The 26,578-nt window shown below is 47.2% G+C and overlaps 1 protein-coding gene across 5 annotated transcripts in view; it reads left to right on the forward strand.

The window, feature by feature from the left end:
* Nucleotides 1–26,578, forward strand: part of PLEKHH1 (pleckstrin homology, MyTH4 and FERM domain containing H1) — a 56,183-nt gene that overhangs the window by 7,515 nt on the left and 22,090 nt on the right. For 4 of the 5 annotated variants that reach the window (XR_004029981.1, XM_030812438.1, XM_030812441.1 and 1 more), the window contains exons 2-7: nucleotides 1,165–1,324; nucleotides 15,095–15,157; nucleotides 16,555–16,704; nucleotides 18,899–18,982; nucleotides 21,225–21,306; nucleotides 21,414–22,171. Coding sequence is in view for 4 of the 5 variants with exons in the window: in XM_030812438.1 (XP_030668298.1) it covers nucleotides 1,199–1,324; nucleotides 15,095–15,157; nucleotides 16,555–16,704; nucleotides 18,899–18,982; nucleotides 21,225–21,306; nucleotides 21,414–22,171 (1,263 nt within the window). In the remaining variant the exon portion in view is untranslated. The remainder of the gene's footprint in view (nucleotides 1–1,164; nucleotides 1,325–15,094; nucleotides 15,158–16,554; nucleotides 16,705–18,898; nucleotides 18,983–21,224; nucleotides 21,307–21,413; nucleotides 22,172–26,578) is intronic. The other variant, XM_030812440.1, reaches the window with a different exon arrangement.

Raw genomic sequence — 26,578 nt, forward strand, 5'->3', positions numbered from 1 at the left:
AAAAAAAAAATTATCACCCTAAAAAATTAATAATTATTCCTTAAAATTATTGACTACTAGGGTGACCATGTGTCATGGTTTGGGACAGACCAAATTTATACTTTTTGGCAAGCATCATTCATCATAATGCCCTAGAAGGGGGAGTTGAAAAATCCTGATGATGGATATGTCTCCCAGGCTCACTCTGCCTGCATCCCTCTCTCATGCACACTCATGCATCCTTCTTCTTCCTTTTCTCATCCTCCATCCAGTGTTTTTTCTCTAAATATGTCCAGGAGGCATCTGAGTGAATTCCCCTGGCTGGACATACTATAGGTGTCTACTTGATTTGTTCTGAATTTGTACAAATTTTTTTCCCAAAGACTTGTAGCTTTCTCCAGAGGTTGCAGCAAAATATCTAGCAGTTTTCTGGTTTGCATCTTAGAACCTGAAGGAAATGGTGAGAATCTGTTCCAAAGTGGGATGGATGATTCGATGATAATAATGGACACAATCCCATCTAAATAGAAGATTGTCAAGGACATTCAAAGCATTATATTTTATTTCCATTTTTTTCTCATCTAACATCTTATATAGGTGAAATAGAATAAGAAATAAACTGGGAACCGGGGTTCTGCCTCTAATTAGCTATGTGACCTTGGATGCATCTGTTACCCACTTTAAGCCTTCCCTAAACACATCCCTTCCACTTTTCCCAGCTCCCATTCCCATTTATCTGCATGTCATTTGGCAACTATGACTACATTGTAATTAGATTTTCCTAAGAGTTCCTTGAAAAACACAAAGACAAGAAATTTCTCTTAGTTCTGTTTGCATCTCCATTGCAGAGTACAGGGTCAGGCATATAAGTAGCTGTTTAACGGATAAGTTTGTTGTGTGGATAATTGAAAAACAAATGAGCCCTACTTTTCACTTCTGTCCAGATGAGACTAGGTTCTCCTTAAGGTTTCTCAGGTTTCGCGGTTTCCTGAGGCTCTAAGCTAACTTACAATGGAGCGGGACACACTGAGCTGAGGAAGGCAGGGAGGGACCCTGGGGATCAGTGACCGATTCTCTTCCCCAGCCCTGTTTTCTCTGTCCTTTGGTCCCCTCCCGTTCTTTCCCCACAGAACTCTTCCTCACACGCTTATTTATCTTTTCCTCTTTCTGCATGCTGGTTCTTAGGGCTCCCCGGAATAATCCAGAAGTCGATTCCATCATGGCAGAACTCAAGGTGGACGCGCCGGCCAGCGTAGACTGGCAGAAACGCTGCCTGACCCTGGAAACCCAGCTTTTCCGGTTCCGCCTACAGGCCAGCAAGATAAGGGAGCTGCTGGCTGACAAGGTGAGTCCCGCAGAGCAGGGAGCTGCCTCTCCACACGCAGAGGTTTATGGCAGGGAGGGCCGTGTGAGAGAGGGAGAGTTGCGGAAAGTCAACTTTCAGTAAGATGCTTTTCCCCATATGCAAAATGAAACCCAAGGTAGTTTAAGACCAAAGTCCGAGCAGTTTACTAAGCTGTTATCTTGCTTGCATCTTTGCTCGCTCATTAAGGCACACCAAAGACATGCTGCCGATCTTCTCGGTCCCCCATCACTTCCAGAGTCACCTGTGGCTGCAGCGGAGAGGTTCTATTACTCCCTTAACATTTCTTTCTCAGTGTGGGGAAAGACAGTGTTTCGGGAGAAAACAGAAATCTCTACCCTTCCTCTCACCCTTTGTTAAACAAATGAGCTACAGGAGGTGTTCTGCTTTCCTGGTAACAAGGACACAGGCTTTGGAGCCAGACCTAACTTGGCTCTGCCACTTACTGGCTAGATGACCCTGGGCAAATCCCTTCACCTCTAAGGCAAAAAAACACAAATGTCTACTTCTAAGAGTTATTTTGAGAATTATATCAGATCACATATGTAAAGGTCCTGACATAGAATAGGTATTAAATGGGAATAATTATTTTATTTACAGGTTTGGGTGGGCTGGTCTGGGAAACTGACCACCTTTCCTAATGTTTCTGTGGAAGATAACATTCTATTTTATTTTATTTTATTTATTCATTTATTGAGATGGAGTTTCGCTCTTGTTGCCCAGGCTGGAGTGCAATGGCACCATCTCAGCTTGCCACAATCTCCGCCTCCTGGGTTCAAGCGATTCTCCTGCCTCAGCCTCCCGAGTAGCTGGGACCACGTCGGGCTAATTTTGTATTATTAGTAGAGACGTGGTTTCTCCATGTTGGTCAGGCTGGTCTCGAACTCCCAACCTCAGGTGATCCTCACCTCAGGTGATCACCTCGGCCTCTTGAAGTGCTGGGATTACAGACATGAGCCACTGCGCTCGGCTGGAAGATACATTCTAAACTGCTAACTTTCAGAGGCATTCTGGAGCATAACCCATCTACAGAGTGAAGACCTGCACTTAAAATTAAGTGAACCCATCATTATATGTATAGTTTTGTTTATCGTATCCATCTGCTTAGCAAACAATTCTTTCATAAGTACAAAGGGAAAATTCAGCTCACCCCTCTCCAAATAATGTCAAAGTCTCAATTAGTAAAGCCCAAATGGATGACCTGTTTTATTGATAGCTGGAGTCCAGCAGGACAAATCAGTGGCATCACCATGGCTAAGGGGAGTGGTCCTGGACTAGTCTAGACTAGAACTCTTGAACCTTGGGTCTGTTGGCATTGTTGTCTCCTAACTCAGACTTTGCAAAACAGAGATGCGCAGGGCTCCTGCCAGGTACTGCCAAGAGAAAGGAATGAATATACATCAGGAAAGGGCAGCAGACCTCAGACAGTGATTCTCAAAGTGTGGTCAGAACCGTTTGGCCAGAACCACCTAGAGTGCTTGTTAAGCATGCATATTCTTGGGTGCCACCCCAGTCCTCTCAATTGAAGTCTCCTGGGGGGTTGCTAATAATCTGCATGTTTAACAAGCTCCCAGAAAATCATTCTGTACACTATGAAGTTTGAGAATCCTGCCTTAAGCTATGGTATCGGGGGAGGGACAAGAAGGAAGGAAAGGATAAGTAGGGATTGACTCAGCCAGGCAGTCTGAGATATAACTAAGAGGGAAGAGACTTCTGTTTCTAGTAACATGGACAACAAAATAACAGACAAAAAAAACCCCACTGTGAATCACCTGGAAATACTGGGTTAAATATTTAAAATATTCATGTAAATGCAGAGCTGAGCACAGAAAAAAGTAAGAAAAGTCCTCAGGTAACAAAATGAAGAGGGTAAAGCCACAGTGGTACTCGACTCTGACAGCTGATTGAGGGGCAGGTGGTATGTGGCTGGCCTCCCTAGAGTAATGTAAGGTTTGAAGTTAGAGTTTTAATATCGGTGGGGATAGAAATGAGGACTGGCCAGCTGGAGGTTGGAGCTGAAACAGACTTCCGCATAAAGTCAGGACTATTATTTCTTTTGATTAGTGTCAGTATGAACAAAATTTAAAAATAAAAAATGGTCAGGAATATTAAAGGGCTTACCCTAAATAACAGGGTAGACAAGGAAAGGAAAATCATTCACTGGCACAGGAGATGACAATAGCTTCTCAGACTTAGTTAAGGCTCTAGGTAGAAAAACAAGAATAGAGTCTCCCCTGAGAACCTGATGATAATGCTGGTTTAATGTTAGGATTTATACTACCTGTGTGGTTTAGGAAACCCAAGTTCTGGGCCAGTGATACCCCTGGGGAGCCTGGTAGGGACAGAAACAAAACCTCTCTGGAGACACAAGACCTCAATTCAGATCACACAGGATCCACACAGAAAAAAAGCCTTAATGAAGAGGAATATGTAATCAAAAATGACTAAACACTTGAGGAAATAATCTACAATGAGTGAGTATCCACATACACAAAAAACAATTAGACTAGATCCCCAACAACTTCTAATAATGGAACTGTTGGCAAGAGACTATGAAATAAATGAGTTCAAAAGTTTTGAAGACGTAACAAAGAAATTGAAAGCATAAGACAAGAACAAGACACTACCTAAAAAGATCAGGTAGACTTGAAAACTAAATAGAACTTTTAGAAGTGAAAGTGTTTTCATTGAAATTAAAATGTATTAATGGATAGATTAAACGTCAGATTAGGCACCATGGAAGATAGACTTAATGGACAGGAAGACAGACCTAAGGAAATCATCCAGAATGCTGCCTACAGAAATAAAGATACAGCAGCTGAGACCTGGATGTTAGAATGACAAGGTCCTATATCCATCAAATAAGATTCCATGAAAAGATAGTGGCTGAAAAGTTTCCAAACTTGATGAAAGATGTGAAACCTCAGATTCAGGAAACAGAATGAGTCTAACCAGGGTAAGTTTTTAAAAATCACAGTTTGCTTAGATCATTGTTTGGCTGCTGTAAGAAAGAGCCCCAAATAACAATGGCTTAAACCAGGCTGATATTTCTTTCTTTCTCATGTAACCTTCCAGACATAAGCAATCAAGCTTTAGGGTGATGGTCTCTGAATATTTGAAGATGGGTCACCTGATAAGTCACATTCCAACCCCTTCCCTTTAAGTTAGTGACTCAGAGGTTTCATACCTTTCTTCTGCTGATATCCCACTGGCCAGATCTTATTCACATGGTTATACCCAACTACAAAGAAGGTTTGTACATTTCTACAAACAGAAATGTAGTCTTTATTCTGAATAACTATGCGCTCAGCTAAAAGTTGGGGGTTCTATTTATATGAGAAAGAAAGAGAGGATAGATAATAGGGAAAAACCAGCAGTCTTTAAGTCTAGACTAATAGGAGGGATAACAAATAGAAACAGAGTATGCATACCTCAAATCAGTGGAGACAGGAAATGAAAAAAGGAAAGTCTATTAAATACAGATAGGGACAAGAAAATAGTATATCAAAAAAAGGAGTAAACAGAAAGGACAAATGAAGTGGCAGAAATAAATCCAAATTTATCAGTCATAAGGTGACATACATATTGCAGCACTGATGTATGAAAATTTGGAAACACTCTAAATGTCCATCAACAGAATGGTGGATAAACATATTCAGTGTATTTGTACAGTAGAATACTACATTGCAATTAAAAATGAATCAAGTAGAACTACATTTGTAAGATCAGTAAATCTCAAAAATCAGCATTGAATAAAAAACATCTGAAGGATATATACAGTATCATACAGTTTATGTACTTCTAAAAACCTTCAAAGACAGTACTAATTGTTGTTTCTCATCCCAGATCCATGCTCATGGATTTTATGTATTTGGGAATAAGCACATGATTTCAATTGAACAAAAGCTGTGTTGCTAAAAAAAAAAAAAGTTGAAAACACTGTCTTAGATTACAACAGTTAGAACCATTTAATGGCTAACCTGGGGGTTGCAAAGTCAGATGCTTACAGGTAAGCTAAATAAGTGAAGAGAGCCAGGTGGATTCTGGGAGAACATGAGGGGACGTGCTGAAGCCACTTATTGCCATAAGAAAATGTAACCCCAGGTATTTTTACCATATACAAATGAGGTAAAAATATAAAAACAACCAAGTGTAGGGTCAATGCCAGGGGGAAGGGGGTAAAATTGGAGAGAATTACGCAGGGCTTCAACTGTATCTGTCATGGTCCATTTCTTGAAGACAAACATCAGAAGCAGATGTGATAAAAATTAATGGTTAACAAAGCTGAATGGTGGATATATGGTTTTTTGGGATTTTTTTAGACAAAGTGACAAGTGACAGGCAGATACCTGTGTTTTTTGTTTTGTTTTGTTTTGTTTTTGTTTTTGTTTTTGAGACAAAGTTTCTCTCTTGTTGCCCAGGCTGGAGTGCAATGGCCCATTGCAACCTCCCCATCCCGGGTTCAAGCGATTCTCCTGCCTTAGCCTCCTGAGTAGCTGGGATTACAGGTGCGTGCCACCATGCCCGGCTAATTTTGTATTTTTAGTAGAGATGGGGTTTCTCCATTTTGGTCAGGCTGGTCTTGAACTCCCAACCTCAGGTGATCCGCCTGCCTCGGCCTCCCAAAGTGCTGGGATTACAGGCGTGAGCCACCACGCCCAGCCAGCAGATACATGTTTTTAAAAAATTATTCCCATCAGGCATGGTGGTTCATGCCTGTAGTCCCAGTGACTTAGAGGCCAAGGTGGGAGGATTGTTTAAGCCAAGGACTTTGAGGCTGCAGTGAGCTGTGATCACACTACACTCCAGCCTGGGTGACACAGCAAAATCCTGTCTCAAAGGATATATATATATTTTTTCTCTACATGTTTCTGTTCGCCTAAAGTATTTCATAATAAATGTTTTAGAGTGCCTGTCTACCCTATTCCTCAGGGGCCAACAGAGTGACTGGAAAGCCTTAACCACATTATAAACACCATACCTTCTACAGCCTCTGGAGTCTGGGTAAACTGAACTTGCATAATATTGACACCTTCTTGTCTTCAAGTCTGTCTCTGATCCTCATGTAACCAGAATGCCCTCACATGGAAATGTTAGGGGTGCATAGTGTGATGAGTCAAGAAAAGGGAAAGGCATAGACATGGGAGGAACAGCTGGGCATGTGGGAGGGAAGAGGGGAGAGACATAGATCTGGACTAGGGACCATGGGGTGGGAGACTTAAGTAAAGAAAAGGGCTGGGACCTGAGCCCAACACTGGACCTCTTGGCAGGAAATCTTAAGGCCACAAACACCATGTTAGTCAATGTCAGGATTGTGTCTGTCTTCTGCAATCATCCCGAAACCAGTAAGACAGGTCCAGCAATTCATGAGATGCTTTCCTTAGCAGAGCCAAGACAAGTTATAGATCACAGGAAGAGATGCCTTGGGTTTCTTAGGAGAGCCAAGAATCATGGCCAGTTCCTACCCGCACTGGGAGGAGCCATGTCAGTTGAGTCTCTGGCCGGCCCTCCCACCCACCTGCTCCCCTACCTCTCTAGACAGCTGTCCCTGGGACATTACATGGGCTGATGACTGCAGGCTGCTCACTGCTGGCTATCCTGCAGGGTGAGCAAAGCCTGGGTGCTTCCCTGGGGGACCATCTCTGCTTAGGATCAGACCTGCCTGTGGGCTGCGGAGGCTTGGAAGAATGCCCTTCTTCCTACCTTGACACAGCCTACTTGCACCTGACTCCCTCGTACAAAACTATCATTCTAGTCAGGGAATAATCTGTGCTAAAAAGAATTTTTTTTAAAAAGCAGAAACATCAAGGCTCTTAGATAATCCCTCACCTAAGGGAGAGAGAGCTGGATGAAGGGAGAGGACAGTCGAGACTGTGCCTTTGCTGTTACACCTCTGGGTCTGGTGTGCTATTGCCATGGTCACCCAGCCTGCCTGGGCCACCCCATTCTGGAGGCAGGTTAGCCATGGGTTCCCTTTCCTTCCAGTAGAGGAGGCTGAGGGAGTGGCTGATGACTTGAGATTCACATCTCGCCCTGCTCTGCTCACATCATTTTCCCTAGCTGTCTTTCTTGGCCTGCTGGAGAAGCCACAAAGGCTATTCAGATCAATTTAAAAATTGATACTGTTCTGAGAGGCCACATAAATGGATATTAAAATGTGATTCTTCCTTGGACTTTTTCATTCTTGCTAAACCTGTTTCTCAGTTATCCTATCAGAAAAGTGGGAGTATAGTATCTATCCACAAAAGAGCTCTGTAGGAATTATAATTATGAATACATGGCATCAATATTAGAACTAATACAAGGCTTTTTTTTACTCCCTATCTGCTTCTTTGTGCCAAAAGGGCTTTGAGTGCAAAAAGAAGAAATAGGCCAGGAGTGGTGGCTCACGCCTGTAATCCCAACACTTTGGGAGGCCGAGGTGGGCAGATCACCTGAGGTCGGGAGTTTGCGACCAGCCTGACCAACATGGAGAAACCCCGTCTCTACTAAAAATACAAAATTAGCCAGGCATGGTGGCGCATGCCTGTAATCCCAGCTACTCCAGAGGCTGAGGCAGGACAATCGCTTGAAACCAGGAGGCAGAGGTTGCGGTGAGCCAAGATTGTGCCATTGCACTCCAGCTTGGGCGACAAGAGCAAAACTCCATCTCAAAAAAAAAAAAAAAAAGAAGAAATAATGTGACAAAACATTATTCTTTTTGTAGCTTAAAAACTTCTAACTGAAGCAGCGTTTACCAAGTCCAGTTCCAGTGCAACCATGTGTACTTTCGCTCTGTCACAATCGCTTGCCAGTTTCACCAGCCAAGGTTTTGGAGTATAACTCAGTTTTCGATCTACCTACCAAAAATTTGTAGTTCAGAAATTTTTCTGAGTGGGTAAATGGTTCCGTTCACTCCCCTTAAGCAAGAGAACAATGGATGTTGCTCCTCCACCTCATATGGATTATACAGAGGCAGCAGTTCAGCTTAAGTGCCAGTTTCACAACATATGGGTAGCCCAGAAAAACATATCCTAAAATATCTCATACTTTGTGACAAGGCCAGGTACCATAAAAGGAGAATACAAGGATGAGTTGGAAGTATGTTGAAGTTTGCATAAAATCATCATGGAATGGGTCTTAGCAGGTCTCTGTGCTCACAGATCTGATTTGTTTTGGGAGAAGATGCCTTCTAGGGCTTTTATTCTGTGGTGTGTGTGTGTGTGTGTGTGTGTGTGTGTGTGTAAAAGAGAGATTTTTAATTTTTTTTTTTTTTTTTTGAGACAGAGTCTCACTTTGTCACCCAGGCTGGAGTGCAATGGTGTGATCTCAGCTCACTGCAACCTCTACCTCCCAGGTTCAAGAGATTCCCCTGCCTTACCCTCCCAAGTAGCTGGGATTACAGGCACGTGCCACCACACCCAGCTAATTTTTGTATTTTTAATAGCGACGGGGTTTCACCATGTTGGCCAGGCTGGTCTTGAACTCCAGACCTCAAGTGATCTGCCTGCCTCGGCCTCCCAAAGTGCTGGGATTACAGGTGTGAGCCACTGCTCCCGGCCTTAAATTGTTTTTCTAACCCCCTATTTTATTATAAGGCTGCCCTCCTCACCATAGTATTTCTCAGGAACCATATATGGATGAGTTCTGTAGTGCTGGCGAACCATTTGAGAAGGGATGCTGATGGGGCTACGGCTCCAGGCTGCATCCCTGAAGGAGTCAGCTTTGTTTTGCATTCTGTGGCCAGGCTACTGTTTCTTACAATGTGGTCTGTGGACCACCACTTTCATCCACAAGCACTTTCTTTACAAGCACTTTCTGGAGCTATGTCTCTGACTTGCTAAAGAAAAGCTCTGTGGGCAGATCCCAGGAATCTGCATGGTGACAAAGCCCACATGTGATTCTTATGCCCTTGAAAGTCTCTCCTGCAACTAACCTCTGCCATGGCCTTACCTCGGGCCCCATTCAGCTGTCTTTCCAGTGGATCCCTGGAGCCCCATGTAGCCCACAGACAAGGCTTGGAGCCCTTTCTCTTCCCAGCTCCACATTAGTGTATTTTATGTATTTAGGAATAAGCATATGATTTTAATTGAACAAAAGATCTGTTGCTAAAAAAAAAAAATTGAAAACCATTGTCTTAATATTTTTTATTTTTTAAAATAAAAAGTCTCACTCTGTTGCCCAAGCTGGAGTGCAGTGGCACCATCTCGGCTCACTGCTACCTCTGCCCCCCAGGCTCAAGCAATCCTCCCACCTTAGCCTCCCGAGTAGGTGGGACCACAGGTGCACACCACCATGCCGGGCTGATTTTTGTATTTTTAGTAGAGACAAGGTTTCAACATGTTGTCCAGGCTGGTCTCAAAGTCCTGAGCTCAAGTGATCCACCCACCTCAGCCTCCCAAAGTGTTTGGATTACAGGTGTGCACCACCACACCCAGCCAAAACAATTGTGTTTGATAACAACAGAGTTAGAACAATTTAATGGCTAAACTGGGGATTGCAAACTCAAATGTCTGCAGTTAATTTAGATAGATGAGACAATGAAGAGAGTGAGAGGTTCTAGGAAAATGTGAAGGGAAGGGCTGAAGCCACTTACTGCTACAGAAAATAGAAAATATAATACTAATGTGGCCAGATCTTTTGATTTTTTAAGAGAAGATGGAAACAAGATGTATATGGAATCTGGATTTTTACGTGACATGTGAGATTTGGATGTGAGAGGCAGTGTAGTGTAGTGGCTGACAGCATGTGCTCTGGAGCCAGTCTACTTGAGTTTGAATTCTGGCTTTGAATCTTAGAACTGTGTGACCTTAGGCAAGTTACCTTACCTCTCTGTTTTAGTTTCCTGATCCACACAATAGGGATACTAATAGTACCTGCCTTCTGGGGTTGTTATGAAATGTAAATGAGTTAATGCATGTACAGTGCTTATGACAGTGGCCCTGTTTAGCTACATAAGTGTAGCCTAAATGTCCTACATGTATATACACACAGCCCTACACAGACCAAGTGGTCCTGTTTAGCTATATACATATAGGCTAAATGCCCACAACACAGTGTAGGTCTTACAGGACACTCTTTAAATTAATAGTGGGCAACCTCTGGCTTAAACCCATTCTTTCTGTAGGTGAATCCTAAGTAGTCCGATCATATAATGTATCACCTAAAGCAGGACACTCTGGAGAGAAAGTGAAAGGAGGCTCTATTACTAGTCATGCTGAGACAACAGGTGAGCATCACACTGTCCCGGCCACACTGGTCTCCCTGCTCCATCTTTGTATAGGAAAAAAACCAACAAGCAGCTTTTACCTATAAATTTCTGAATGCCAGGTCATGCACATGTGCTTTACATGGGGCAGCTTGTAGAATCTTCACAGCAATCCTAGAAGGTGTCATTACTCTTTTTTTTCTTTGATGAGGAAACTGAGGCACAGAGAGGTTAAGGAATTTGTCTAAAGCCACACTGTGGTGGAGTCAGCGAGGTTCCAGTGCCTTACCTCTTAGCTGTGCCGTTCTCTCCCGTGGGTGTAAGGCAGCGGTAATAATGTTGAACCTCTCACGCCTGTAATCCCAGCACTTGGGGAGGCCGAGGCAGGCGAATCACATGAGGCCAGGAGTTCGAAACCAGCCTGACCAGCATGGAGAAACCCCATCTCTACTAAAAATACCAAAATTAGCCAGGCGTGGTGGTGCACGTCTGTAATCCCAGCTACTTGGGAGGCTGAGGCACGAGAATCACTTGAACCTGGGAGGCGGAGGTTACAGTGAGCTGGGATTGGCCACTCCAGCCTGGGCAACACAGTGAGATTCTGTCTAAAAAAAAAAAAAAAAAAAGAATGTTGAACCCTTTTCTCAAAGGATCATTGAGACCAGGATGGTGTGGCTCTTGGTTCAGGCCACTGCTGGGCACAGCAGGACTGTGCTGGGAGTACAGGAGAGTCCCAGGTGCTCCTGCCACCATGGCCTGGTATTTCACAGCATCTCACAGCGTGTGACAAGGAGCTGCACACTTGGGGGTTAAATAACAGATGGGTGCCAAGTGCACTTCATCAGGTTGCTGCAGCCAGTTCTAGGGCAGCTTATGAGTCTTATGTGCAGCTGGTGAAAGTAGATCCCTGTCAGCCACCTAAACCTGACACCTCGTTGGCTGGCTTATTATGCCAGACCCACACACTGAAAGGACAGCTGAGGACATGGTCCTAGAGAACACTGGAACAGCCAAATAAGGGTGCCCACCTGTAGCACCAGCTTTGCAGAGCTCCAGGTGTGGCCTTTAAGCAAGGTGAAGAAGAAAGATCTGCCTTCGTGAAAAGTGTTGACGCTGGGGCTAAAGTGTTCAGACACTAGTTTTAGAGAAAAAAGAATACTGCAACATAAAAGTGAATATGAAATGCTTTGAGTGTCAAGTGTCCTTGCAGGGTGGATAAGGACTGGCCAGGTGCGGTGGCTCACGCCTGTAATTCCAGCCCTTTGGGAGGCCGAGGCCGGGGGGAGGGTGGGGGATCACGAGGTCAGGAGATCGAGACGATCTTGGCTAACACGGTGAAACCCCGTCTCTACTAAAAATACAAAAAATTAGCTCGACGTGGTGGCGGGCGCCTGTAGTCCCAGCCACTCGGGAGGCTGAGGCAGGAGAATAGCGTGAACCTGAACCTGGGAGGCGGAGCTTGCAGTGAGCCAAGATCGTGCCACTGCACTCCAGCCTGGGCGACAGAGCAAGATTCTGTCTCAAAAAAAAAAAAAAAGAAGGACTGGGAGGCTCGGCAGTAATGAGGACCACCTGGCAGTGACAGAGGGTGACCCAGGGCTGGGAGGATACCCCAGGGGAGACCCCAGGCTCTGAAAGGTGCCTTGCCATTCCATCTGCTTCAGTAATAGCATGTGCATGGGATAGATAATAAAATATGGAGGGGGAAAAAATGCTCGCTGTGTTGTCAATAACAGAGCGATTTCTGGTTCTGACCAATGTCATTGACTTATCACTCTTGACCCAAATGGAAATGCCTCCATGGGAGGTAAGACCCAAGTTTATCCTTTACTGCACCTTGGTCCCCATTTGCAAAAGAGCAAGACAAGTTTTTCCATCAGAGGAAGTCAGAAAATATCAGCCAATCATTTCAGAATGTCACAAATATGAATTATCATTTCCAATGGAAAGCCTATGCCTTCTTCTGAGCTACAGAGCAGATTAGTTAGGTCTCAATAGTCCTGCTGAAGTGCAACCTAGGAAACTTATTGAGGGTCCAGGGCCTTCCCATTCAGTATTTCATTTTATTCTTGAAAAAGAAAATGCGCCTCATCATCGCATTCATTAGATTATTTCTGTGTGGGTAAAAAACCCCCAAAAACCCAACTCTGGCTAGCTCAAGCAAACGGGATTTATTAGAAGGATGCTGGGGCAGCTCACAGAACTGAAGGAACTATCCAGCAATCATGACTTGATGAGGTTTGTGCACCTTCTCCAGGGCACCTCCCTGGCTCCAGCCTCTGATCTCTTGATTCCAGATTCCTGGAGAGAGAGAACCTGGCTGGCCCAGTTAGGTCTGGTGTCAAAGAGGGAAGGGTTATGCAGTACCAACACTGGGGGCCACCACTATGTATCAACCAACCCCCTACCACCAAGGAGAATTCCTTTTGTACTGGGTAGCCACCCCTATAAACATAATATTGATTTATGCTGTGCTGTTATCTGCCCCGTGGCTGCATAGCAACTGTGTGAAGGTCAAGGAACTCCTTTGGGACAGGCCTGAGGACTGTTTGACTTAGGACAGTCCATCTGGCTCAAACCAATGCCCAAAACTGACCAGAACCAACCCACCCACTCAGCTTCCATCGAGAGGTTTGAGTAGTGTTACTAACCCCAAGAGAGGAAGGAAAGAAGGGATGTGGGCATCCTTGGCTTGAACACGTGAATGCCTGTCACAGGGGGCCCTATCCATGGGAGCACCAGAGCATTTTTGTCCCATATGGGTTGTAAGTCTTGAGTTTTACTCGGGATCTTCAGATGAGCATAACTGTAACTCTCTGTCCAAGGGAATGTGCCCTGAAAGCATCTGTGTCTCCCCAATCCCAGAAAGGAGAAAAAAATGGATGAGGGAAGGCCACCCTGAGCAAAGAGGTCCCCCAGGTTCCCAAACACGAACTGCTGCTCCTGTGTAACTTTCCTCTCACTGTCTAGCAGCAGGCTGGGGGGGGTCCTGCTCATCCACCTTTTAATTAAGGAAAGCAGAATTTCAGCTGAGAGATTGGGAAAGCGAGAAGGATCAATCAGTTCACTGGTAAATATCAGCTAGGGTCCAGGCTGAAGGGAGAAGTTTGAGTAGCCAGAGAAGAGGCCAAATCCTTAGAGAGGAGGTTGGGCTGGAACTTGGGAAGTGAGGGGCACTGGGCCTATCCAGCCTCGTGGAAGGTGCGGCTGAGATGCAACGCCTCTGGGACATGTATGATGCATATGTGTTACTCTGGGGCAAGGCAGGCTGGGGAGGGAAGCATCGGCCCCAGCTAGGCTGTGGCACATGGTGTTAGACACGAGAGCGGGATGCATGAATTTGCTCTGCTTCTGCGGGTCCTCCATGTGATGATGTACAGTTGGGCAGCACACGGTGGTGCCCTAGCAGGGGGAGAATGGGAGCTGACATCCAACGCACACTTCACTTGCCAAGCCACGAGCTTGAGAAGCTGCTAAGAGATGCCATGTAGGCTGTGGGCTCGTGAGCAGCTCTTCAGTCTTCAGCTTAGGTCTGGTCCCTGAAGAGCCTCCACGTGCAAGAACTTCAGTCCCTTTGCTTGGGCCACTTGATGTAATTTCCAGAATTTCCATGCTCCTCAGCCCTGAGTGACACGCCTCTACTGGCAGCAAGACAGAATTTTTACGTTTTTAAATTTTTTTTTGAGACAGGACCTTGCTCTGTCACCCAGGCTGGAGTGCAGTGGTGCCATCTCAGCTCACTACAGCCTCAACCTCCCAGGCTCCAGTGATCCACCTGCCTCAGCCTCCCAAGTAGCTGGGACTACAGGCACACACCACCACGCCCAGCTAATTAAAAAAGAAAAATTTTAGTAGAGATGAGGTCTTGATATGTTGCCCAGGCTGGTCTCGAACTCCAGGGCTCAAGTGATCTTCCCGCCTTAGGCTCCCAAAGTGCTGGGATTACAGCTGTCCCAGCTCGCAAGATAGAATTTTGAAAAATGTATTTTGAGCCTCTCTTTCTCTTTCTAGTTCTTTAAGATTCAAGAACTCAAATAAGGTGATAGCCCTGAAGCACTTACAGGCAGAAGTGCCCTCGACTGTGGGTGAGGAGGTATTCGTCCCCAGCCAGTGAGATATTCTGAGTGGGGAGAAATGTTCTCTATCGATGACACAGGGTGGGCCCTATGGGAGCAGCAGCATGGCCCCGCCTTCGACCCAATGTGAGAGGAAAGGGGCCTCAGGAAGGGGAGACCGAAGCCAGGACGGGGCGGGATACTCAGGAGGAATGACGGTGGAGCTGCTGCCCTCCCCGGACACCCTCCGTCAGGACAAAAGAGCTGGGCCTCCACTCCCTCAGCAGAGAGGACAGCAGCCACGGGTTCTTCACCTGCCCCACGAACTCAGGATTAGGGAGCTGAGAGTTGCCTTGAAAATCTTTACCCTGACACTCTTGAGCCACTTGAGATGGGCACTTGAAGCCTGGCCTGTGTGCAGTGTGTGCACAGTTCTCTAAAGTGGCCTTGATGCCGTGTTCACAGTAGGGACATGGCACCTACATCTCCCTTTTCTCTCTGGCTGAGCAGATGCAGGAGCTGGAGCAGAGGTTGCTGGAGGCAGAGCAGAGAGCAGAGAACGCCGAGACCCAGGTAACCAGGGGAGGGGATCGGCGGGAATATGCAGGGGAATGACCGTTGGCCCTTCCAGGCCCTTCCCATGGACACAAGTGGACACACACATCACCAGTAGTGCTGTGTTATACCTGAACAAATGAGTGTGCATGGAGCTTTCTGTGGGAGTAGAGTCTCTGGGTAAAGATCAGTGTAGCAAGTGGGTATAGTAGTCCAAATAGGCTAGACTATGCTACGGTAACAAATTAAGTCTGAAGTCTCAGTGGTTTATCACATTTAGTTCTCACTCATGGAACCTGTCCATTGAGGGTTAGCCAGTGATTCCGCTTCCACAGTCACTCAGGAATCCAGGTTAAAGGAGGCTTGCCTATCTTATAGCTGGACCACTTGGAATGCGCAGCCTTCTTGGTTGCCATGGCAAGGAAAGAAAGCTGGATGTATTTTTTATTAGAGATGGGGTCTTGCTTTGTTGCCCAGGCTGGTCTCAAACTGCTGGGCTCAAGCTATCCACCCACCTCAGCCTCTCAAAATGCTGGGATTACAGGCGTGAGCCACCGCACCTGGCCTTATTTATTTATTTATTTTATTTTTTTAATAGAGACAGAGTCTCACTATTTGCCCAGGCTGGTCTCAAACTCCTGGGGTTTAAGCAATCCTCCTGCCTCAACCTCCCAAAGTGCTGGGATTACAGGTGTGAGCCACCACACCCACCCTGCACCAGCTTTTAAATACTTAAGCCCAGCCAGGTGTGGCAGTATGCACCTATGGTCCCAGCTACTTGGGAGGCTGAGGCTAGAGGATCCCTTGAGCTCAGGAGTTTGAATCTAGCCTGGGCAATATAGCAAGATCTTGTCTGTTTTAAAAAAATTTTAAATAAATAAATATATACATACATACATACTTGAGTCCAGAAATGATGCACCATTTCCACTTGGACCCCATTGGTTGGATCAATGACATGGCTCCATCTAGCTGCAGAAGGGTTGAGAAATATGGGTCAGCACATGGCTGTCCAGTGAACAGTAAATATCGCTACCACAGTGGGGTTGGGACAGTTGCTCTCCTAGGCTGTTTGTCCTGCCCAACTCATTCCTCCTGGGATCCACAGAGGTCAATGGCACAAGACCCAGCTGCTTTTTCCACTTATCGTCTCCTCTGCCCTTCTCTTACCCATCTCTCCATTACTAACTATGACCTAGAGTAGCCAAAACGAGTTTCTTCTTTGTCAGTCCTTCTTTTGCTCAGATTGGAACTTTATAAATGATAATTGAATTGACTGGCTCAGACTGCCCTGGGTAAGGGCTGTGCCTGGGAGTCATAGCCTGGGGCATCAGAGGGTGTCCCACCCACGTTACTGGCCACTGCACACCCCGTGTGAGTGATGGGAGACACTATGAGATCATTGTACTTTTCAGGTGGGTGTCATGGAAGAGAAGGTAAAACTATCCAATCTGAAGAATGTGGACTCTGAGGGGAGCCTGCACCGGAAATACCAAGAATTGCTGAAAGCCATAAAGGGCAAAGATGAGCTCATCAGCCAGCTGGAGGCTCAGCTGGAGAAGCAGGTAAGGGCTCATGCACAAGGGAGCACCATGCCCTCTTCGACATCTGTACCGCTGGCCCCCAGCTTCCTGAGCTGCTCCGCTCAAGCCCTCGAGTGTGGGGGAACTCGCTCCCTCCTGAGCCTATTCTTTTATGTGATAATTTAATTATAGGAAGGCCTGTTCCTCCCACATCTGCTCATTAGAAGCCAGGCAGGGGTTAGAGTAGAGAAAGGAGCTTGGAGGCAGACTGATCTGGGTGTGAAGCCCACCTCTAGCACCTGCTGCCTCTGACAGTGGGCAAAGTGTTTAAGTCACTGGTTCTTATTTTACACATTTATAAAAGAAGGGTGGAAACACCTCATAGAGCTGCTGGGAGAGGCAACCCGTGTGACCTGTGCCTAGTGTCAGGCACGTGGTGAGTACTTGGTAAGGAGAGCTTTTCTTTCTCCATTTTCGCCTTGTTGTGCCCTGCCAAGATGAGATATTTGATACTTGGCTGTAGTATGATCAGAGCTGCACAGAGCTGGATGGTCAGTCGTGGCCAGCTGGTTGCCCAAAGTTTCTCAATGAAGCTGAAGAGGCAGAGACCAAAGTTGTTGCCTCCTCAGAAAACCAGGGTCTTCCCTCCTGAGCACATGGGAGCCCAGGAGAGGCCACTGCCCGGCATTTCAGCTCCACTCGGCACCTTTGCTCCTGAGAGGACTTCTGGAACATCTATCTCCCTGCCAGTTCCTGTGTCCTGCCTTCTCCCCTTCACAATCTCACCAACTCCATCCCAGTTCTGTCCCTTTCCTCTGACACTGGCCTTACTTACCCAGCTTTCCCCTTGTGCCAGAGTGCCATCATTTCCAACTAAACACCCCACAGTCTGGACAGATGACTTTTAATTGCCTACACATGCCTTCTTCATGTAGGAGAAGCCGATCCTGGTGGTGCCTTCCAACCATCATGGGCAGATTCATGTTAACCCATCAGCATTCACCCAATAGGCCCTTAATGGAGGTGCCTTTGTATACTGTGGGGTACCATGTGTTCCTGAAAAATGATGGAAAAATAGAATTTTGACACATGGAATCTCTGATCAATTCTTCCATTGATTTTAGACATACCTTCTCTTCTGAGTAGCTCATAGTTAGAAGTGGCAGCATCCTGGGGGCTGGTGGACAAAATGACTCTTGCTAAAGCTCCTTAGGTCAGAAAAAAGGTCATTTTACAGTTGGAATCAGTAGGTCAAGCTCATAAAAGAAAGGGCACTGCTTTGTGAGTCAAGAGACCTGGTTTTAGTCCCAGCTGTGCCATGAATGGACAGAGGCAAATCATTTCTCGCCATAGCCTTAGTTGCCACAGAAGTACAAAGACAATATCAAACCAGGACAGGGTTGGCCGACTTTTTCTTTAAAGTCCAGGTAGTAACTATTTTATGTTTTGTGGGCCACAGGTCTCTGTTGCAACTGGTCAAAGCTGCTGTTGTAACATGGAAGCAGCCACAGATAAGACGTAAATGAATGAGCATGGCTGTATTACAATGCAACTTTACTTACAAAACCAGGTCTGGGTGGGGCAAGCAGGTGGAGGACTGGCTGTGGCCTGAAGGCCATTGTTTGCCACACCTTAAACTAGATGACCTTTAAGGTCCTTCCAGCTCTGAAATACTGAGAGTCTGACATTGTCTGACGCTGGGATTATAGGCGTGAGCCACCACGCCCAGCCAGGGTGCTCCTCTTTAGATGCAAACCTTTTCAATCATCTCCTCTTTTGACTACTTTGATGGAAATACCTCAGTTATCTGCAATTTTGCCTTATTTTTTGTTTTTTAACTATAAAGGTAATACATGCTTATAGTTAAAAATAAAAAAAACAGCCAGAGGAGTATAAAATGACAAGTCACCTCTCTCTCCCTCCCCAATCCTTGATTTCCACTCCTCACTATTAATGTTGCTTGCATATGGGGGCACAGCATCCTCCTTCCATGTCAGGGATGTGCCGTGTTTATTCAGCCAACCCCTTCTTGGTGGACACTTACACTATTTCAGTTTTGAGTTTTTAAATGTTGTGTTACCTTATCAAATAATATTGCAACAAACAATTTCTGCTCACTGGCTTTGCGAGGTCAGTGGCACGCACACTTGACGTTTCTTCCTGGGGTTTCCCACCTCCGGTCAGTCACTCTTCTGGTGACTGTTAGGATTAACAGAAGGCCCTTTCTTTCTTGCAGAAGCGGATGAGAGCAGAGGAAGCAAAAACTGTTCAAGAAAAAGCTGCAAAGATCAAGGAATGGGTGACACTCAAGTTGGCAGAGGTGGGTTGGAAACTCATCTTGGAGGCCTGCTGGAAGCATGGCTGGGCCTGCCCTGACCCCTGGAGTTTCCTGCCCCCTTCTGTCTAGGGTGCCTCGGCTGACCTTCGTTCTGTCCAGCACTTGTTTTGCATTCGGCCTCCATGCCGAGACACTGTGGTTCACTTCCCCTTTCCTTTTGTCTTGGTTGGGTCTCCCTGGAGCTCCTGACTAGCTTGGTGCTGGATTTAAGTTTGCGAGAAGGAATGTGTCTCACTTCTGAAAAGCCCTCTCAGTTTCTTTCTGGGAAGCCCACAGAGGCCAGCGTCCACTCTCTCCACTTTCTCTTTTATTATTATTATTATTTTATTTATTTATTTGAGACGGAGTCTCGCTCTCTCGCCCAGGCTGGAGTGTAGTGGCACAATCTCGGCTTACCGCAACCTCCGCCTTCTGGGTTCAAGTGATTCTTGTGCCTCAGCCTCCCTGAGTAGCTGGAGTTACAGGCATGCGCCACCATGCCCAGCTAATTTTTGTATTTTTAGTAGAGACAGGTTTCACCATGTTGGCCAGGCTGGTCTCGAACTCCTGACCTCAGGTGATTCACCCACCTCGGCCTTCCAAAATGCTGGGATTACAGGAGTGAATCACCGTGCCTCACTTTCTCTTCCATCCTCTTTGTTCTTTAACTATGTGTGTGTGCGTGTGGTAAAATATACATAAAATGTACCAATTCAGTGGCATTAAGTTCATTCACAGTGTTGTGCAGCCATCACTGCTATCTATGTCTAAAACTTCTCCAAACAGAAACTCTGTACCCGCTAAACACTAACATCCCATTCTCTCTTCCCCCAGCCTCTGGTAACCTCTATTCCACCTTCCCTCTCTATCCATTTTTGTAATTTGTCACATGCTGTACCTTTATTTAGGAAAGTCAGGACTTGAAGCTACAGTGCTATAGCCAACAGACAGAAAACAACCTCCTTCTAAATAAAAGGAGTGGGAATTCCTGTTTGGAAAAGGATGAACATACATTTTTTTTTTTTTTTTTTTTTTTTGAGACGGAGTCTCACTCTTGTTGCCCAGGCTGGAGTGCAATGGTGCAATATCGGCTCACTGCAACCTCCACCTCCTGGGTTCAAGCAGTTCTCCTGCCTCAGCCTCCTGAGTAGCTGGGATTACCAGCACGCACCACGACACCTGGCTAATTTTTGTACTTTTAGTAGAGACGGGGTTTCGTTATGTTGGCCAGGCTGGTCTTGAACTCCTTACCTCAGGTGATCCGCACGCCTCAGCCTCCCAAAGTGCTGGGATTATAGGTGTGAGCCACTGCACCCAGCTGATGAACATCCATGTTTTCCTCTGTCCTCCTCACACAAGCGGTTCACACCTGCAGGAGGGTATCGGCTCATTTGGCCTCCTTCCCCTTCTTTGGATGCACATCTCAGGTCATCTGCTAGACTGCAAGTTCTTGGGGACAGAACTGATGCCTGGCTTACCTGCATATTCTCACAGTCCCAACCCTTGCTAAAAGATACTCAATAAAAGTGTGTTGGACTTAATTTAAAAGAAAATGCAGGCTGGGGCGGTGGCTCACACCTGTAGTCCCAGCAGCACTTTGGGAGGCCTAGGCGGGTGGATTGCTCAATGCTAGGAGTTTGAGACCAGCCTGGCCAACATGGCAAAACCCTGTCTCTACAAAAAATACAAAAATTAGCTGGGCATAGTGGCATGCACCTGTAGTCCCAGCTACTCGGGAGTCTGAGGTGGGAAGCTAAGGTGGGAGGATGGTTTGAGCCCTGGAGGCAGAGGTTGCAGTGAGCCAAGATTGCACCACTGCACTCCAGCCTGGGTGATGGAGCCAGACCTTGTCTCAGAAAAGAAAAGAAAATGCAGCAGCCAGGCACAGTGGCACATGCCTGTAATCCCAGCACTTTGGGAGGCTGAGGTTGGCAGATCGTTTGAGTCCAGGAGTTTACCAGCCTGGGCAACATAGCGAGAGCTTGTCTCTACAAAAAATAAACGAAATTAACTGGGCCTGGTGGTGTGTGTCTATGGTCCCAGCTACTCAGGAGGCTGAGGTGGGAGGATCAGTTGGGCCTGGGAGGTGAAGGCTGCAGTGAGCCAAGATTGCTCCACTGCACTTCAGTCTGGCCAACAGAGCAAGACCCTGTCTCAAAAAAAAAAAAAAAAAAAAAAGAATTGAAAAAATGCATCTAAACCTGTAGGCTAGGTGTCCTAAATCTTCATTTTTCTTTCTGCTCAGCTTGAGATGGAGAATCAGCATCTGAAAAGCCGTAATCAGCACCTGGTGGAGCAGGTGGGAGCCCTTCAAGATGCGCTAGAAGGTAGGCGGGCCAGGGTGCACAGGTGTGCGGTAGGTGTGTGTGGTGGGCGTGGGGCTGGGGCTGAGCTACGGGAGCTCTCAATGTGACTGTTTTTACCCCAACCACAGCTATTCAGATAGCTCCTTCGCAGAAGCTGCTGGTGCCCCCCCACGGAGCTGCAGAGCAGGATTCTGTCCCTTCAGAGCCGGGAATCCAGCCTATGGGCCAGGACAGTGGCTCCCAGGCCCAGGGTCTGAAGGCAGCTGTGCTTGCACCTTCCCCAGGTGCCCTGCAGAGCAAGGACTCTGTTTCTGAAGCAGCAAGCCCCTTGGAGGATTCTAGTTCCAGCACGGTCCATTCTGGGGAAACGGTAGAGGCCAAGCCCCTTCAACCTCATCTGGGAAGAGAGAGCCCTCCCCACCAGCCATGCATGAAGCTTTGTACCTTCAGATGTGGTTCAGCTTCCTGGGGTGAGAGTCTGGTTACTGCTGAGAGAGGGATGCTCCCTGGGACAAAGACCTCTGCCAGGGAAGGTGGTCCTGGCAGCAGTCTGACCCTACCAAAGGTGCGGGCTCCTGGCACCCCACGGGACAGCATCCAGTTGGCGAAAAGGCACCACAGCCAGCCCCAGGTGGGCCGTGGGCACTTTGACCGTGTGGTGAGCATTGAGATTGGGGCCTTCTCAGCCCTCCACCCCTCTGGCCTTCCTGAGCTGGAGTCCCGAGCTAGGTACCGGGAGGAACCAGAGAAGATGGAGATGGAGGAGCCACCCCCAGCAGGGAAGAATGAGGAAAGAGAGAGCCCGAAGGCCCTTGGAGCTGAGCTGGAGGAAGTGGAGCTGGGTAACAAGCCACCTACACCCCCGCTGCACCAGTTTTCATCCTGGGTAAGAGGCAACCTCTGGGCTGGGCAGAGGAGCAGAGCTAATGACAAGAACACTGCTGGCTGAGCACAGCCATGCACTGAGCAGGAGAGGAGGCTGCTGGCATCCTCATGGTGGCCCTGGCAGGCAGGTACCACGGCGCCTGTGCAGACCACACAACCAGTGAGGGTCAGAGCTAGAATTCAGAATGATGTGAATGGCGGTTGGCTGTCATTTCCTGAGTGCTCACCATACACCATACATCGAGCTGGGTGCCCTGCATACCTTTTCTCATTTAATCTTTGTGAGTCTTTCAGGTGGTCTGGCATGATGGTCAACAGCATAGGCCCCAGAAGCAAACCACTAGGGTTGAACTGTTAACTACGTGACCTTGGGCATGTTACTGAACCTCTGTGCCTCAGCTTCCCTATCTATAAAATGGGGATAATAGTACATACTTTATAGGGTTGTTATGAAAATACTTAACAGTAGTGGTTCATGGTAGGTAGTAGGTAAGTATTGGCTATTTTTCTTTCTTTGTTTCTTTCTTTCTTTTTTTTTTTTTTTGAAACAGTTTCACTCTCATTGCCCAGGCTGGAGTGCAATGGCACGATCTTGGCTCACTGCAACCGCTGCCTCCTGGGTTCAAGCAATTCTCCTGCCTCAGCCTCCCAAGTAGCTGGGATTACAGGCATGCACTACCATGCCCAGCTAATTTTGTATTTTTAGTAGAGACAGGGTTTCACCATGTTGGTCAGGCTGGCCTCAAACTCCTGACCTCAGGTGATCCACCCTCCTGGGCCTCCCAAAGTGCTGGGATTACAGGTATGAGCCACTGAGCCTGGCTTTTTTTTTTTTTCGAGACAGAGTCTTGCTCTGTCACCCAGGCTGGAGTGCAGTGGTGCGATCTCGGCTCACTGCAAGCTCTGCCTCCCGGGTTCACGCCATTCTCCTGCCTCAGCCTCCTGAGTAGCTGGGACTACAGGCACCTGCCACCATGCCCAGCCAACTTTTTGTATTTTTAGTAGAGACGGGGTTTCACCATGTTAGCCAGGATGGTCTCAATCTCCTGACCTCGTGATCCACCCACCTCAGCCTCCCAAAGTGTAATTTTTATATTTTTAGTAGAGACGGGGTTTCACCATGTTGTCCAGGCTAGTCTCAAACTCCTGACCTCAAGTGATTCACCTGCCTAGGCCTCCCAAAGTGCTGGGATTACAGGCAACTGCGCCAGGCCAGCTTCCTTACTTATAACATTGGATAAAATGTCTTGACATCTATCTGGTAGAAATACTTCAGAAGCAATGATCTGGTTGGTGGCCAAGGGTGGGGACACAGATGAAGCATGACTGGCCACACATCATTAATCTTTGCTGAGCTGGGTGATGCGCACGTGAGATCATTCTTTTTTTAATTGAGACAGGGTCTTACTCTGTCACCTAGGCTGGAGCGCAGTGGTGCAATCTTGGCTCACTGCAACCTCTGCCTCCTGGGCTCAAGCAATCCTCCTACTTCAGCCTCCTAAGTAGCCGGGACTACAGGCATGCGCCACCACGCCTGGCTAATTTTTGTATTTTTAGTAGAGACAGGGTTTCACCATGTTGGCCAGGCTGACATTTTTTTTTTCTTTTCCTTTTTTTTTGAGACAGAGTCTTGCTCAATCTTGCCCAGGCTGGAGTGCAATGGTGCAATCACGGCTCACTGCAGCCTCAACTTCCTGGGCTCAAGCAATTCTCCCACCTCAGCCTCCCGAGTAGCTGGGACTACAGACATGCACCACCATGCCCAGCTATTTTTTAATTTTTTGTGGAGATGGGCTCACACTATGTTGTTGCCCTGGCTGGTCTCGAACTCCCAGGCTCAGGTGGCCCTCCCACCTTGACCTCCCAAAGTGCTGGGATTACGGGTGTGAGCCACCGTGTCTGGCCCTGTGTCTGACATTTTCCATGATAAAAAGTTAAAATAAAAATGAGACAGGCTATAAAAATGACTTTTCACAGGTCACTAGTGAAAATGGCATGCGGATATTAAGGGCTTCACACGGAGGCTGTGGGAAGGGCTCCTTTCCTTGCAAGGAGTAAGGTATGGTTTCTCCCTTTTACAGGTCAGGAAACCACTGTTCCCCACAGACTTAGGTACTTGCCCAAGGTCATGTAGTAGTTAGTGAGGGAGCCAGGCTTTATTTATTTATTTACTTGAGAGACGGTGTCTTGCTCTGTCACTCAGGCTGGAGTGCAGTGGCACAATCACAGCCCACTGCAGCCTTGTACTCCTAGACTCAAGGGATCTTTTCACCCCAGCCTCCTGAGTAACTGGGACTACAGGTGCACGCCACCACACCTGGCTAATTTTTTAAATTTTTTGTAGGGATGGAGTATCCCTATGTTGCCAAGGCTGGTCTCAAACTCCTGGCCTCAAGTGATCCTCCTTCGTCAGCCACGAGAACCACCTTACCTGGTCTGAGAGCCAGGCTTTAAATTAGTTCCAGCTGCTTTGAAGCCCAGCTCTCACATTCCAGCTGTACTTCCTCTTAAGGGACATTGCCAGAGCTAATGTCAGTCTTTGATTCATGGGCAGACATCGCCTCCACAGATGCTGCTGGGGTGTGTAGCAGTACCATGGGGGACAGCTAAACGTTGGCTCCTGGCAGCAGGAGGAATGAGGTCACTTGGGAAAGGGGGTGGCATCAGGGTGGACTCACCCCACACCACTGCTCGGGAGACCTGTATTTCCAGGAGTACCTCTCAGGGCCTCCTTTTGAAATGCTGGTTTGAATCTGGGCTCAGTAGCTCATGCCTGTAATCCCAGCACTTTGGGAGGCTGAGGCAGGCAGATCACTTGAGGTCAGGAGTTCGAGATCAGCCTGGCCAACATGGTGAAACCCTGTCTCTACTAAAAATACAAAAATTATTTGGGCATGATGGTGCACGCCTATAGTCCTGGCTGCTTGGGAGCCTGAGGCAGGAGAATCGCTTGAACCCAGGAGGCGGAGGTTGCAGTAAGCTGAGATTGCGCCACTGCACTCCAGCCTGGGCGACAAAGGAGACGATCTCAAAAACAAAACAAAACAAAGAAATGCTGGTTCAGGAGGTGCACAGCCCTAGACTTTTGGGCTATATCCTTGGCAGTGACTGTTGACCAGCTTCTGGTTGTTTCAAGGACACCTGTTAAGACTGGAGACCCAGTTGAGCCAAGAGTGGGGCACATCAGGAAGACTAGGGGTGGAAAAGCACTGGTACTCTGGGCTGCCAGCTCTCTTCTTGCTCTGGAGTCCAAATGCAGAGGTTGGGAGCGGGGAGTAGTCAGGCAAGGAATGTGCAGCTGCTACCAGAGAGAAGCGTTGCTCACTTTGCCATTTTGCCAAAATACAGCCATTCACTGTGATAGCATAAGAGTGGGTCTTGGGCCGGGTGCGGTGGCTCACACCTGTAATCCTAGCACTTTGGGAGGCAGAAGCAGGTAGATTGCTTGAGCCCAGAAGTTCGAGACCAACCTGGGCAACACGGCGAAACCCCATCTCTACCAAAAAAGATACAAAAATTAGCTGAGCATGGTGGCACATGCTGGTAGTCCCAGCTACTCAGGAGGCTTAAGTGGAAGTTAAGTTTGAGCCCAGGGATGTGAAGGTTGCCATGAGTCAAGATCTTGCCACTGTACTCCAGCCTGGGTGACACAGCCAGACCCTGTCTTGAAAAAAAAAAAAAGAGTGGGTCTTCTCTGTCTGAACAGGTTAAGTGTGTGTGTGCGAGAAGAGGGTGGAGGACGAGAGGAGGAATGGGGAGACGAGGAGTTATTCTCTCCTCTTATTCTGTATAGAAAGCGTATCAGATGACATTCTCCCCAGGAACCTCAGCTGAACTCTGGCGATTAAGGTATTAAGGGGATGAAGGTATTAAGGGGCAGCGTCAGGTCTTCCCACAGACCCTCCCTGCCCCCAGCTAGGCCCCAAGGACCCAAGAATCAGCCAAAAGAATGTAAGGAGATCTCATCCTGTTTGCAATCCCCTTTGTAACTTGCTCCTGGGGAAAACAAGACACAATGCTAGCTCCTTCCCAGGCCCCTGAGGCATGATCACTCCTGTTCCAGGGAGAGCTTAAGAAATCACAGTGGCCAGACAACCCAGCCTCTCTCTCTCCCAGGCAGGACCAACGGGGCAGTAACCATGGGGGGGGGGGGGAGGGCAGCGGAGCGGTGAGAAATGTCAGAGAACATTTCTCAATCTGACCGTGTGAGAAATACTTATGTACCTTAGAGTTTGGAAAGCACTTTTTTCAGTTAATCCTTAAAACAACCTTGTGAGTTAGGCATTAGATAACCTTTTGTCAAACAGTCCTAGGTTTTGTTTTACCTAAATCCTTCAAACTTCAGTTTCATTTCCTCTGCAAAGTTAGAGGCCTGTCCTTGGTTAAATTCCATGACCACTCTGGGCAG

This window comes from Nomascus leucogenys, chromosome 1a, assembly GCF_006542625.1.
Source record: "Nomascus leucogenys isolate Asia chromosome 1a, Asia_NLE_v1, whole genome shotgun sequence".
Taxonomy (NCBI): Eukaryota; Metazoa; Chordata; class Mammalia; order Primates; family Hylobatidae; genus Nomascus; species Nomascus leucogenys.